Here is a 16,332-nt window from a genome sequence, read left to right as displayed (position 1 = left end):
TACTCATTACCTGAATTTTCTTGTGGCAGGAAGCCAAAGGAAATTTGGAGGTCCTAGTGAGCCTGTTCAACTCATGTTGACATGGGCCTCTGCCTGGTCCATAGTGCTGCCTTTGAAAGCCTCCCTGGATGGCATTAATCCCAAAATAAATACATATAATATTGCCATGGCTCTTATGAGACACATGAATTACTTTAGCACATTCTCATAGCACATAATCCAAAAGAAAGGCAATCCATTTTAAAATGGGGAAAAAAATTTACATCCTCAAAGCTCAGCAGTCTCTCCAACAAGTCTATCCTTGCTTGTGGCATTTAAAATTACAAAGCAACATCTGTACTGAAGAGAATAAAACATTTATCACTGGACAGTCATTGAGAGACAATTAAGGACATATATAATTATGTAAAGTTCTACACATGACACACACTCAGAGCAAGGCCACCTCATATCTGATTGATCATTCCTTTCAAAGGACAATAAAACAAATGCTTTATTTGATGTTTCATTTTAGTAGGGATATTTTGCTAAATTTGAGCAGTTAGATGAAGGATAGAAAGCAATAAGTAAGGTGGGGATTACAGACAGAATGCTATGGGGTGGGGAAGATGTCACTTCTGAGATCACTTCTGAGATTTAGGGAGACTTGGATTCAAATCCAATCTTACTAAGTGACTGTGAGGTCATTTAACCTTTCCTTGATCTGCAGTTTTTCTCAGTTCCAGATTCATACTAAATGTTCAATGAGTGTCATAATAACCCTGAGGTGGCTGTAGGATAAAAGGGAGGAAAGGGGGGAGACAGCTCTCCCTATTCCCCCTAACCCATATACATGAACATTTCCTTATTCAGTACCTGTTACACTCAGGCTCCACTCGCTTTCCATACCCAGTTTCAAGCAGATAGATATCCTCCTTGCCTTGGGTTTCCTCCCTTTGGGAGGCATTTAGCGCATAACAGAAGTGATAGTTGCATCTTTTTATCTTAAAACCCTATTTGCAGTTCACAAGCATTTGTTCCCTTTCTCTTGTGCCAGAAGTAAAATAATCCCAAACAAAATGTTAAGAAAATTATTATATAACACTTTCAGATACAGAATGGCTAAGAAAATTGCTATACGGTGCTCTTAGACATACAGTGACCATGGACAAGTCAGTTCTCATTATTCTAATGTGCAGACTTAATAACATTTTATCTTGATGAATATCTGGGTGTATAAATAAATACTAGATGTGAAATGACTTTGAAATATAAAATGTAACTGGAATGTGAACAGTATTAGTTGAGTCTTTGGTACTTTGAGCTCTTCTTTCTGGGGGTGTCCAGTTTAGCCCTCTCCTATTCAACACCTTCAAAACATTTTTGTTCAGGAAATATCAAAGCATTTGGAAAAGTTTTAGCCACAGATTTATCAGTTGCTCTCCAAGTTGAATCCAATCCATATTTGGACTTAATTAACATGGGCCAACCATATGTGTGCACATTTTTCTGAAAGGACCAGGCACAGATGGGAACAGATATTGTATTTTTGTCCTTCCCAGCTAGTATTGCTCAATGCATATGGGTATTTTCTGTGATGCCTTTATAATGTTTGGTAAACATGGACCTTCCTAGTCAGCCACTGGCATTTTAGTCAAGGGAGAGGAGTAGAACAGCCAATGAACCAACAGTGATGTGATGCATCTCCTCCAAAACCCAAGGTCAGCAGTGAAAAACAAGTCTTATATTTCTTTGAAATTAATTAAGAGGATAGAGTCTAACCATACAGCTTAGATCCAGGGTGGGGTTTATGGTCAGCCCTAGACAATATTGAAAGAATGATTTCTCTCTGGTGTCCTAGCCACACGGTTCTGAGCCATGTTTTCCATCCAGCTTCATCCTTCCATTTAATACTCTCAGTATCAAAGTCTGCTCTTGGGGATATTGATAGGGAATCTGAGAATCCATCAACTCATATACACAAAGGAGGAAATTACGAACAGTATTTAAAACACTATTCTTTCCCTAGATTTGCATCTTAATAGTCATGGGAGAATTTAGCTAAATGTCTGTTAGTTAATTATATGTAGCAGCTAAGAGTTGGAAGGTGTTTGAGCAAGGATATGCATTGGGATCTTTCCGGAACTCCTAGTAATTTACACACCATGAATTTTCAATCTTTACTTATATGGAAAACGTTTCTAGGTGCAGCCACAGCTGTGCTTGCCCATAGATTAGGTGAATAGCTCAGGGCTAGAGTGAGCAGGACACTCGTCTATGCTTTCTATGATGAGTGAGTTCAAAGCAGCCATTTAATTACAAAGCTTTCAGAAGATGAGTTTAAAAATTTCATTCCTTGCCTGCCTTGCCAAAGTTGGACCAATTATTTTTGTTCTTCATAAATCAAGATCCTTTTGTGGGTACCTTGGGTTTTGATTTAGGAGCATCAAATGATTATTACAAGTCCTACTTCCCTGATACACTCGAAAGGCCCTCTCAGGGTCTAGGGCTATAAGGGTAGGTTATCTGTTCTACCCAACTGGTATGAGCACTTATCTAGGGCAACAAGGGAGTAATTAAAAGCCTTTAACTTAATTCAGTTATGTCTGATTGACATAATCTGGAAAGATTCTTTAAATGGGGATTTGGAAACAATTTTAAGTTGAAGAATAAATTCACAACTCTTGAGGTATATTCCATTGAAAGAATATATAAATAATTAATATATATTATCATGTAATATATAAATAATAATATTAAACTATGATCTCCTTCAAGAGAGAAACTGTTATTTCAAGTGTTTGATATGCACAGTGCCCAATAAACCCTTGTCAAAAATTGCTGAATAGATGTGCTAGATTACAACCCAGGTGGAGTTCTGTTTAACACTAATACCTTCTCACTGAGGACCTGGAGCTGGTCCTCCTCTGTGCTCTGTCCTCCTTCCTGACCAGTACCATGAGCTTTTTAAAATTTATGGCTGAGGTTCATCCAATGCATGTTACAGCCACCTCCCCAACTTCCTTTGAAATTTCTCGGTGGCTGATTTTCTAGTCTAGAGACCAGGGACAGTGCACTGATATACTGCCACTGCCCTGACTAGAGTTCCATTGCCTACCTTTGCACATTTGTGTGTTTTAATAGACATGGACTTGGTTTCCTCTCTGCAGCACCTGGAAACTATCCTCCTACCCTTCTTAGCAGCTTCCCCAGCTTCCTGGCCACACCCATCATATTATTTTCTTTTAAAAAATTATTTATTTATTTATTTATTTACGAGAGAAGAGACAGAGAGAGAGAGAGCAGGGGGAGGGGCAGAGGGAGAGGGAAATGGAGAGAGAGAATCTCAAGCAGACTCTCTGCCAAGCACAGGGCCTGATGTGGGGCTCGATTCCATGATCCTGAGATCATGACCTGAGCCGAAATCAAGAGTTGGGTGATCAACCGACTGAGCCACCCAGGCACCCACACACCCACCATATTCTTGGTTGCCAGTGGACTAACGTTGGTTTCACTGCCATGACTTTACCAGCATGCCTCTCTATTGTGACTGAGGATCATGACTAACACCTCTTGTCTTACAACCCCTGGTACAATCACTTAGAACTCTACTTGGGCCTAACTGTCCTGCCTTGGTTTCAAGTAGAAAGTATTATCTCCCAAAGAGAGTGCTAACATTACTGAAAAATTGCAGACGTCTTTCTCAATCTTCCTATTTCCCTTTTAAAATTTTCTCCTTTTACTACATCATGTTGACAGTAATTAAAGTCATCCATTAAGACATGCTGAAGTTGTGCTTCTCAAAATGTGCTCTAGGACACCAGCATCAGTATTACCTGGGCTGCTTATCAAGAGGGCCTGAGAACCTGCATTCAGATGCCCTTGATATGATAAAGGGTATCTTGATCAGACCACCAGCCTGGCAGTGTCTTTTAATCCACTGACTCCCTAACTCCTCCCTCCCCTCTCCCCATCTGTGGGTTGTATTAATGATGTACTTTTAACTTGACTTCTAACTTGCCCCCAGGCTACTTTCACTGAAGGTCTAGGTGGCTTCAGATGATACTCTTGTTTGATACTGGATGCACCCTGTCAAATCTCCCTGGCATTAGAATGTCACATGGTTCAGAAATTTCAAAGTACAACTGAGAGGAGAGATTCAACAAATCTACATTGTATCATAAGGCTGTCCTTATGTTCTTGGGGAAAGAGGGGATTGTGTTCGAGGATGCTGGATGACAAAGCCCAATGGGGGCAATAAATATGTCACCTATATACCCAGACAGCCAGAAAGTTCCTATTTTAAGAAGCATTATTACTTGCATTTAAAATTCTCATTATATTCGAGAATGCAAATTCACCTATAAGAGGAAATCCTTTAAGCTGGTCACCTTCACTGACAGTTTAGAATCATAAAAATTTTGAACAAGATAGGGTTGTGGGTGGAGAATGAGGCCAGGAGATTGATTCAAGGTCAAATAGCTCTTTATGGGTAAACTGGGTCTACCACCTAGGTCCCTGAATCCCCAGTCAATGATACTTCTACTCTGTGAAGCTACCAGGAGAGGCTAGAGGAATTTTTAAAAGAATAGATCATGAGAAGTCTGGATTCCTGAAGAAAAATGAAAGGGGTATCCCTGAGCAGGTACAAGGCAACTAAGGTGTCTACAACCTACTCTGTTGACTTTGCAGACAAAAGAGGATGATAAACTACTAAGATTTTTTTTCTAAGGAGAAAATGTAGTAGAGTGGAAAATAAATAAATGGATCTGACATCAATTAAAGTTGGGTTCAAATCTAACTTTGGTCACTTAATGGTTTTGTAGCTTTGGGAAAATGGCTTAACCTCTGAGCTTCAATTTGCTTATCTCAAAAACAAAGAGAACACTGCCTTATGTGATGGTATTCCATGACTGTAAAATAATAAGAGTGCTTGACCTACAGCAGGTGCTCAGAGAATTATGATTATTAATACTATCATTGTCATCACTTAAATTTTTATTTTTCCTTAATAAGTATTTTAATGCTAAAAAAAACTCACCATAGGTCCTGTTCCCTCTGTGGGGTTTTGCAGCGTGCTACATAGAGTGTGCTAAGCGTTGGCCCTAACAGAGGAACAATAGTAATATACCAGAGACTCTTGCTTCTCCTGAAAAACACAAAAATATCCCTTTGTCCTTCCTCTCCAAGCAAGACAGACTACTGTAACCATGAGAATCAACTCTCCCAAAATAGTACACTAGCAATCTTTGCTTCAAGCAAACAGATCACTCATTAAAATTTGTATTTCTAACCTGAAATTTTGTTTTTTTCTTCAAATGGCTTTATTCCCCCCTCCTCTTTCATTGGGAATGAACTCCCAATTCTAACACTGAGTTCTTTATGAACCAGTAGTTGCTTCAAGAGTCAGGGAGCTTTCTGCTCACCATAACCATGGAAAGTTAAATGATTAATTTGCATCTCTCTAGCTATGTGAGAACAGTCCTGGCCGTGGACCCAGCTATCTGTCCAAGGCTCAAGCACAGGTAGACTGAGCTTCCTGACTTTCCTTCAGCTTGATTTGCCTCACTTCTAGTAAGAACCAGCTAGCAACTTACAGAAGGGGCAAGCAAGCTTTGTTGGCTTCCCTTGCCTGTCTTGTAATTTGGCAACACCCTCTGGGCTCTGGTGACCAGGTTCTTCTCTTCTAAATCCACAGTCCTTTCCCATTTCCACAGAACAAAAGCCTGAAATCCTCCCATAGAGCTTTAGGATGCTGATTCATTCATTTGTTCCACAAATATTTACTGATTATCTACTCTGTGCCAGGCACTGTTTTAGATGGTAAAAAAGAGAGTTCCAGGCTTTGTGGATCTTGCATTGTAATAGGGGAGAGATACATGTAAGGGTAACTGAAACAGTTCACAATGTCTGCTACTATCAGTCATTTAAACTTTGAGTAAGGTATAAACCCAAGAGCCGGTTTCATGGGCAAGGTAAACTGAACAGGGGAGGAATAAGGAAGGGATGTGAGATTTGGGGAGACTGACTTCCTGTGCTTCATTTTATTTTTTTTGCCTTTAATATAGAAATGGGTACTCAGTCTTCTTACTCTCAGTAAAGTAACAGGGCCCCTGTAAGGGAACTTTATTCTTTACCTTGTGCAAACAGGAGCAGGGATACCCTGAATGCATGCATGTCCACTGCAGTGACAGTGGGGGAATGTAGTAATAATGCTTCAGGAAATGAGTTATTTAACAAAAAACGAATGGAAGATGGGTGGTCTCAGCTCAGTGCCTTCAGGTGCAATGCCTTAATATTTTAGATCATGGGGAAGAAGAGAGCATATCTGATATGCTGTAGGCAGTACCTGCCAGCAGAAAGTCTGAGTTGCAATTCAAATATTTAATTCTGTAAGATCCACCAAAATAGATGGAGAGCATCTATTTTGGAGGAAAAATTGTTCACGTTTTAGTATAATGTTGTGTCAGTCTTATTTGGTGCAATTTCTACACCTCAGTAGAGATAACCAAAATAATATCAAGCTAATCCCCCCAAAGTCACATTTTTAAAATAAAAAAATAGCTTAAAAATAAAAACAGTGCTGTGGTACTTCCTTTTGAAGGTTCTTTCCAGGGAAGAGAGCACAAGGAAAGTTCTGGAGTGATGGATATATTCTAAATCTGGATGTGGGTGCTTTTTAGATAGGTGGATAAAGATGTAAAATATCATCATGCTCTCTAACTTAAGATTTATATGTTTTTACTGTGTTTAATGTATACTCCAATGAAAAAGGGAAAAATAAGTAGAGGGCAAGTCTGAATTTCAGGCCTGCAGATGTGTGGTAAACAAGACATCATAAATTATGGGCTCTGTGACCCATGAAGGGATTGATTAGGTCTTTACAATCTTTTTCCATTTGCTCAGCTAATGACATGATGTAGCAAACTATGAACCGTTAACTTTTCTCCTTGTATTGGTGCCCATTGGGTTCCAATACAAAACCTATTGAGAAAGGAAATTAGAAAAACAAATGAGGAAGAAGGAAAATACCAGCTGAGTTCTCAGCTGAGACAGAATTCAGAGAGAGTTTCATGCTTGTTGGGAATTTCTCTCAGTGGGGTTTTCCATACTGTTCATAGTTTTTACCCTAAGAATTCTGGGTCCCTGTAGGATTGTGAGATCTTCCACAAAGGCAAAAATAATTGTGTGTGAGACCTCTTCTCCCTAAATAAATGTGAAAGGTTCACTTCACAAAAGAATCATATTCAGCAAGCCTATGATTAAGAATGTTAAAACTGGGTTGTTTCCAATAGCAAACGAATGGTTGCATGTTTTTTAAAGCTGTATTCATTTCCACTATTATTATTTTCTAACTTCTCAAAAGTAAACTTTTCAAAATCATGATGAAATTTCCAGTTTCTGGTTTTGATTCACTTAAATTATGCACATGACCCCTGATTGTTTTTGTCAGATGAACATATTTTTTATTTGATGAAAATATTTCCATTTTAAAAATAGAGAATAGATGGATTCTCATTGTGTTAATAACAAAACCCCTATTCATAGATCCTGCTGAGGTCTTTTCCCCCTTAATAAAGTGCCAGGTTTTAGAAAGTTTTGATTACTAGAAATTTTCATTTTGATTCTTTTACTCTGCCCCTAAAGAGTTCATGCCATTAATCTCAACAATATTGTGTTTTCCAAAAAATAAAGTATTGGTGTGGGAAAAAAATCTAAATATCTATATCTCCATTTATATCTATCTCTAAATGAACTCTATGATTGACAAAAATTATATTTCCTGTCTAAAATGTTATTTTTAAGTCAGTTGTTTAGAACTCAGAGCTATTTTTTTTTTCCTTTAGAAACATGGTATTTATGTTCTCAGAACAGCCCACAGAAGCTAGGTAATTTGTTTAGCAATGAAGGTGAAATACTGTATGTTTATGGCATAATTTTAATAATAATAAAATAAAGCAAAGGATTACTGAGTAAGACAGAATTTTATAATTTTACCTTTCAGCTATTGTTTGAAGACAGGCATGTTTAATTACATGAAGATGGACATCTTCAAATAAATTATACTTGTCAACACAGATAATGCTGAATAAAGAATAAAAACAAAACATGAATCATCCAACCAAACAGAAATACTTACTTTTAACATAGTGTTGTGTTTATTTCCAAGACTGAAAACTTATTTTTACATAATTGAGATTATAATGCACTGTTTTGTATCTTGCTTTTCCCAATCATTCTTGTATTTTCACAAAAATCTGAAGACTGTCAGCATAGATTCTTCACCTAATCTGACTTCAAATCCCAAACATTTTTTTCTTTAACATAAATGTGCCCCTACTTTTTGTTTTGTCTTGGCTTGCATGGAATGTATAAAATGAAGCCAAGAAGGGAAAAAGAGAAGGGAGCCAGGAGAGGAGAGCAAGAATGAGCATGACAGTAAGGAGAGTTTAGGTACCCGTGCAAGCCTCAGAGGGTTCTATGCATGTAAAAGATGTCTGAGAGAAAATGAACAAAATCTGGAGCAGCGAACTTTAGAATAACAGGGATGCTAATATTAGAGCTAAATGGGAATAAGCATCATTTTATCCTATCCCATCCTTTGAAAAGGAGATGAATGTTTATTGAGTTTAAGATCTTGCTTAGGGGACAGAGAGTGTTTGAGGCAATACTGGGAAAGGAACCTAGATCTGTTGATGCTCAATTTCCTTCCTTACATATCTGAGGTCTAGAAAAATTGAAGAGGAAGAGGTGTGCATCATCTCCTTGAGGAATAAACAAGGAAATGGCAAAAGAGATAGCAGCTCAGTCAATATCCTGATACAAGGCATGGTCAGAGCTGCCTGGAGCTCTGAAAAGTTAAGGAAAGAGGAAAGAAGGAGTGGAGTAGCCTTTCTTTGGTGCAGAGAGGTGAAGACTATGTATAAGCTACCATCCTTAAATGATTTTTTAACTCAAGCATTACTTGCTCCAGATTTGTCAAAATTCTAGAATAAGTGCTACAATATATTGTGAACCTATCCATGTGGGTTAGCAAAGGAAGAGTTAAACATTTGACCATTTGATGGAAGGAGAACCAATGCCTATCACAACCAATTACACTTATCACATCATTTACTGTCCTTGAAGCGAAGTCCACCTGTCTCAAAGTATAACTCTAAAATAGTATAAGCTTTATGTCTTTTGGACATCAGTGTGAGTAAGAGTCCATTGTTGTCATATGATACTATTTCTCAGCACTCTTGTTGATTCTAAAATAAACTTGAGATCACTGAGGTGGGAGTCAGAGGCTGGAAGATGGGAAATAGAGAGTAATGACTACTTGTTCACTTGAAAAATAGAAAGCATTGCCTTGTGTGGAGCTTAGATTTCATTATTTGAATCAGTGTCACTTTGCTTAATGCCAAATGTTGATTTGTTTCTCAAGATTCAGACCTCGCAGATCTAAAACTTGTTTTTAATTTTTTTTTCTTTGCTAAGACTCACCTTGACCTTATCCTGTCCCATGGACTTGAAGAATTTTCCAATGGATGTCCAGACTTGTACAATGCAGCTGGAGAGTTGTAAGTCCACACTGTTGAAATGACTGCCTGCTTGTTTTAACCAATGACCCGGTTCTTTTAGTGTGTCATTAAGAAGAAAGGACCCAGAAGACTCATTCTCTACCTATTACCAAATCCCAAGGCCCTAATGGAACGATAAGCAAGTGTGCATGTCTCATACACAGACAATCTTTCAAGTAAAATGCCAAATAACTCTCTCTTCCTCAAAAAACAAACCCGATTTAGTAACCTTTATTTGAAATGCAAATGTCTCCTGGGAAAATTAAGATTATTAGTCATTCAATCTCTAAAATGAATCACTTTCTCATCAGAAAATTGTATTTCTTTCTATCTTATGCTCATATAGACCATCACCCCAGAGGAATTTTGTCAGGACGGGATAACTGATTTGAGGACAAGATACAGGGACCTTTGCCAGAGGAGGATACAAGAACAGGGGGGCCAGAGATGATATGGGAAAAAAGGCATTTCCCTTAGATGGGCAGTGGATCCACAAAGGCATGGGGAAGAAAATAGAGAAATGTAATTTACTTTATCCCCTTTTTGCCCTAGCCCTGATGTCACTGACATCTTTGACACATGCCATACATTGCTGATGCCTCCAAGGTAATGGGATTTTTAGGCAAGAGACATGAACATTTTTTTGGCTTGTTCTGTCACTTTCTCTGTAAAGTGCAGAGAATAATAAGCAATACTGACCTACAGGGATGTTAGGAGATTTAATGAAGCAAGGGCAAGCAAATACTTTTAACTTCTTGGTTTAGAAAAATAATAAAGATAAAAAGACACATCAACTATTATTTAAAAAGAGGCAGTGACAGGGTTTCCTTCTGATCACTTAAAATCACTGTAGATTTCCCTTGAAACTCCCTACAGAAATAAACAAAAATAATGAAATGTCTTTGTTTTAAGAAGCTGTCAGGGACAAAATGAGAATTTCTGATTTATAATAGGCTTTATGTATTTATTTGTTTCCCTATTGCCTCTTCTCTTGAGAAGAAAGTTGAGAAAAACATTTTCTTATATAATGGTTCCTTCTTTGTGTCTCCTTTCCTGCCCCAAATTCTCTCCTGCCTCAACCCAACACTTATATTCTCTGTAAAACAGCAAGCATAGCTGTCATCTGAGGCTCCCCCAAGACTTAAAAAAACTTCAATTAGTAAATATGCTTGGTCCTTGCAGGCCCTAGAAGTAATGAAACCAAAGCAGCCGCAAAGTGTTTACCACTAACTTTGAATTATTCCTTCCTCTTTTACCCTGGTATTACTTACTTCCTCCTTCCCCATCTCCTTCCCTCGTCTGTCTGCCCCAGTCTGGTGCTTCAGGATGGCTGACAACAACTATTACTGTGGTGGCCAGTAAGAAGCTGACCAGATAAGGATATAGGGTCACACGGATATGGGGATATGAGCTTCTCGCATTGGTTGGAGAAACCCAACAAGTACTCATATAGTGTTGCAGTGCAAGAGACAGGGTTGGCCATTCTCTTTGTGGAGCATCAATACTTATATAGGCTCCTCTTTTTAATTCCCAGCTTTTCATGTTTTATTTTTTGGCTTTGAATAGAAAAGGTGGCTCAAAGAAAGAGGAAAGTAGATTCCAATTAACCTTTTCATTGATTTCTGGGTAGCTTTGGTGAGTCACTATCTTGCAGTAAACAAGAATCTATAAACTCAATAAATATGCTGAAGTTATTGGCCCACCAAGACCTCACATAATATCCCTTGTCCTCCTCACTCTCATTTTAGAGTTCAATATCACAAAGAGGGAAGGGAGAGAAAAGATGCCTAAAGGAATAGCAGCCTTCATTTCTGGGGTACAAAAAGATCCAGAAGCACTTAACAGATAATGACCTAGTTAGCAGGAGCTTGGAAACTAAGAGCTAACTCTGGTTTACTAAACTGATAACAGTCTTAACTTTGGATGGCTCAGGATTCATAGAACAATATGACCTTATATGATGGAGAATCTGTTTTACTTCATATTAATCATTGTGATGAGTGGGCCCAGTTAGCAAGATACTAGCACAAATGGATATTCCTGATTTGCATTATTCCACAACTTCTTTTTAGGTTGCTTGTTTACATCTCCCCCACTTGGTAAAATAACCGAGGATTGACCATAAGAACCTTAACATAAGTTTTCTTTTTTTTTAATTTAAATTTAAGTAGCCAACATATAATACATCATTACTTTTTGATATAGAGTTCATGATTCATTAGTTGCGTATAACACCCAGTGCTCATCACATCACATGCCCTCCTTAATGCCCATCACCCAGTTACCCCATCCCCATACCCACCTCCCTTTCAGTAACCCTCAGTTTGTTTCCCAGAGTCAAGAGTCTCTCATGGTTTCTCTCCCTCTCTGATCTCTTCCCATTCAGTTTTCCCTCCCTTTCCCTATGATCCTAACATAAGCTTTCTGAAAACAAAGCTAAAATACCCTAGAAGAGGGGCCAAGTTTACAATGGAGGTGTTTTAGGCAGGAGTGTGATTAATTCATTCTCATTTAATAAAAACAGAAGAATGCTTTTCATTTGAAATACTAAGACTAGTGCCATGAATTAGATTGTCTTACTGGATTGTCACAGACACAACTCCTTCTAAAATAAAGACAACCTTCAAAGGATTTTTATGTTCATTTACTTGTTTCTTCTTCAGAAAGATTTAGTAAATTAAGAGGGCAGAAGAAAATGGACTTTATAGATTCCATTCTCCCATTACACAGAAAAAATCATTCAGAAATAGCTTGCTCCCTTCAATTTCTTTGGCTCCAATGACATGTAGTTGTCACGATGATTGTAGCTCCTTTACTAAAAATGATCTTGAACTGATTGGGCATGTGTCTGCTTTAGATGGTTTCCTTGTTTGTTCTTTACATGGCTAGACTTTCAAGCTTTCCTGGAAAGATGCATTAAGTTTTTCACTATGATTTGTTTACTCCAGTTGGGTACACGATGAATGACCTGATATTTGAGTGGTTAAGCGACGGTCCAGTTCAAGTTGCTGAAGGACTGACCCTGCCTCAGTTTATTTTGAAAGAAGAGAAGGAACTTGGCTACTGCACAAAGCATTATAACACTGGTAAGTTTACTTTCAGCTGCTAAACCCAAGTGGGCTCTATCTGCAGCGTGGGCTATATATCACATCACCTTGATTGCTATATCTTTACCAAGAAAATGGAGCTACAAGGCATAGACCTTGGCTCAAAACCCCCTTTACAGATAAGATGCCTGCACCCTCTGGAATAAGTCAGTGAGCACAATAGATAATTTCTCCAAAATGGAGACAGAAGAAAAAAGATTTGGGATTCTTTTGCTGTTCCCTTGCTGACCATGTGCTGTCAAATGAGTTTGAGGAAATGTGTACAAGACCTTGTATATAGTGCAGGAAACGTATAAATTCTGGCCCGTTCCCGGCGTCCACTCTTGACATTGGATCCTCAGATCAGTTTGTACTTTCTGACTTAGTGGAAGAGAGGAATAACCACATAGGACTTTGTAAACCCAGAAATACAGTTGCTGTGCTCCCCAGTCCTTGACGGTGATAAGAATTTGGATGAAAACCAGCTGGTGGGAATTCAGCTGGTTCTAAAGCCATGCACTGTCGGTAGTGCTGATAGACACACAGGTCAGAGGGAGAATATGAGGAGGTAGTAACAAGTGAGCCTATGTTGTTACCTAGAAGATCATGCCTGCCCAGTAAAGTTGATGGCTTTTCCTACAAATGTCCCAGTCTTCGATACCACACAAGCTGATCATGGAGAGGCAAGCTAGACAGGATAGTTTGTTCAGTGACTGCTTCAGGTCCCTTGCTAAATAGAACATTCACGAACACTTATCCCAGTAGTCAATAGTGCTTCTTATGAAGTGACCAAAACCTGGTTCCAAAGTGTTTTTCCTGACGAAGAGGAATCCAACCCTATCTCTCATAATTTGTGTGGACTAAGCCAAATTACCTTCCAGGGTTCTGTCTCCAAACCAATTAAGGGGGAAGAAAAGTGGCAAGGGGCAGGAACACCTGTCTCTTAACTGTATGTTAAAAGTTTTAATATCTTTGTATACACTCTTTTTATAAGTACTGTAACACTGTAAACAGATTTTAGGAATATTCTAAATGTCCTCAAGCAACTACCCAGAAAGCTAGGAAATTGTTACAAGGACTAGATTATATGCATGTCATATACAAATATACATTTTTCTCTTATTATGGATGGCCACAAAGATAGATACACAATTATCCAAATAATTTGAGGGCCCCATGTGAACTTTACTATTTTCAACTGTTACATATTATGCGTTATATATTATATGCTATATATATATACTGCAGGTTATGTACTGTATGTTATATATTACATATTATAACCTCACAAAATGTGACTATTTCTACTTGTCAGTTTCTGATTGTCTTGCAAATTCTGAAGCTCTGTCTAAATAATCAAGCTACAAGCACAGATTTAGAAAAATCATTCAGTCCAGTGACTCTTTTTTTTTTTTTTAAGTAGGCTCATGAAGGGCTTGAATTCACAACCCTGAGATCAAGACCCGAGCTGAGATCAAGAGTCAGATGCTTAACCAACTGAGCCACCCAGGCGCCCTTAGTCCAGTGACTCTTAAGATCACTCATTCTCACAACTGTTAATTCCATTACTGGTTGAGTTGAAAAAGAGTTGAATTGGTTATGTAGGGTTAGCACTTTGTGCAATCTTCCAAATCCACCTGTAATGCTCTTAAAAACTAAACAGTGGGAGGCTAGAATGGGAAAGATAAATTCAAATTGGATCTTAAATCATTATTTCCTTCTTTCAGGAAAGTTTACCTGCATCGAGGTTAAGTTTCACCTGGAACGCCAGATGGGATACTATTTAATCCAGATGTACATCCCCAGTCTGTTGATAGTCATTTTGTCCTGGGTCTCCTTTTGGATAAACATGGATGCAGCCCCTGCTAGGGTTGCACTGGGCATCACCACTGTCTTAACAATGACTACCCAGAGTTCAGGTTCCAGGGCATCTCTGCCAAAGGTAAGAAGTCTCCTCACTTGACAACAAGTGACAGGAGGCGGGGGGGGGGGGGGGAGGGAGGGGTTGTCAAAGGTCTTCTGGGCTGGAGAATTCTGTGAAGACAGAAATGTTTGCCATCCTGTGGTACTGGTGGAGGTGCAATGCAATAAGAGAATGAAGAGCTGAGTTTGAGAGAATTAGAGCTCTGAGGACATGGGGGACCTTCCTGATCAGATCAATTAGGGGAGAGGAGAATCAGGGTTGAGAGAGAAGAGGAATGAGTGAAGGCAGAAACATGGCTCAGGAATTATGTCTAAGAAGCCCTTGAGTGCTTTTGACCTCATGTTGTTCATGAGCCATGAAGTTTGCAGGAATTAGAGTAAGATTGATGCAACTTACGCTGTACTATCAAGTATTTATTGGTGAGCCTATTGTGATTCATGTGCTCAGTGAAGTCATTTACAATAATAAGTTTGAATTAAGCTCCCGGAAATTTACACAGAAAAGCCATGTCAATGAGTATATATGAGAAATAAATATAAATATTAGAGTGCAGCAAAGTAGATACACAAATCTTTGTCATTCCTTAATTTGCCTTAATGGTTGACACACAATTATTTTCAAGTGACATAGTTACCTAGAGAAAGAACAGAGGAGTCTTCCAAGATGGTGAAAACTCTGACAACCATGGCGGGTGGACAGAGAAGCATGAGATGGATAACAGGTACACATAGACATTTTGTAGCACTTCAAATAATAATCCATAATGGCTGTATAATTTATTTTTATGTAAGGGCAGGCCCTCTATATTTGTAAATATTGCTTAAGCAAACAATGATAAATGTCCTGTTTGTGAAATGTCCCAGCACTCCAGAAGTGTACCTGTGTGTGTTTCCTTTTCACTGAGTACACTGAGCCGCTGGCTTCAATTTTCCAGGAGCGTGAGTTCAATTTAGTAATCACTGTACACTGTCTCATACTGGTTGGGCAGTCTCTCCAAAACCTAGTTCCAGCAAATAATTGAGGTATAATCCCCTATCTTTGCTGGCTTGAGCTTATGTTCAGTTGTGCGACATTTGACATAAGCTATGTCTAGCTTGCCTCTCCATGATCAGCTTGTGTGGTATCGAAGACTGAGAAAGGGATAAAAAGGGATAGATCCAGCTCCACTTTTTAATTTTTTTAATTTAATTTTTAATTTTCTAGAATAACAAATAGTATAAAATACTTGTATTTCTATTGAAATACAGATATCAGAAATACTAACTGCTTCCTTTTCATCTACATAATAACAAATCAATTTTACCTAATAAAAATTCTAATCCACAGTGTGCCCCAACCCAAACAGGTTCATTTGCTTATGACTTGTTAGTTATTAGTTCTAGCCATCACTGCATGCCATGCCATTGAACCTCAGGATGCACAAAACATGTAGTTTACAATTTAATAGATAGCTGAAGTATTGGTTACAAGTTGTAAGCAGATAATGTCAAAAAAGAAGACATTTATAGCCTCCAAACTCCCATTGCTATGAAAAAGTAGTCATTTAATTTCAAAATGGAAGCTTTTGTTTTTCTAAATTTGTTATTCATTCTTATTAGCTATTATGATTCTACATCAAAGGTCAACACTATTGCTAAATCAATGGTCACTGATCAGTGATCTTTGTCTGCAGAGGCAATCAGGAACTCAGATAAACTAAAAGATAGTATATTTAAAAGTCATTTTATACTTGGCTCTGAACTCATAGTGGTTATCCTTTAGCCATCAGTAGGTTTATCTT

The 16,332-nt window shown here is 38.3% G+C and overlaps 1 protein-coding gene across 6 annotated transcripts in view; it reads left to right on the top strand.

Moving 5' to 3' along the window:
* Nucleotides 1–16,332, top strand: part of GLRA2 (glycine receptor alpha 2) — a 176,909-nt gene that overhangs the window by 66,139 nt on the left and 94,438 nt on the right. For all 6 annotated transcript variants that reach the window (XM_027608192.1, XM_027608190.1, XM_027608191.1 and 3 more), the window contains 3 exons: nucleotides 9,460–9,542; nucleotides 12,491–12,628; nucleotides 14,356–14,570. In XM_027608192.1, coding sequence (XP_027463993.1) covers nucleotides 9,460–9,542; nucleotides 12,491–12,628; nucleotides 14,356–14,570 — 436 coding nt within the window. The remainder of the gene's footprint in view (nucleotides 1–9,459; nucleotides 9,543–12,490; nucleotides 12,629–14,355; nucleotides 14,571–16,332) is intronic.

This window comes from Zalophus californianus, chromosome X, assembly GCF_009762305.2.
Source record: "Zalophus californianus isolate mZalCal1 chromosome X, mZalCal1.pri.v2, whole genome shotgun sequence".
NCBI classification, from domain to species: Eukaryota; Metazoa; Chordata; class Mammalia; order Carnivora; family Otariidae; genus Zalophus; species Zalophus californianus.
Note: the sequence above shows the minus strand (reverse complement) of the source record. Positions and strands in the feature narration are given on the sequence as shown.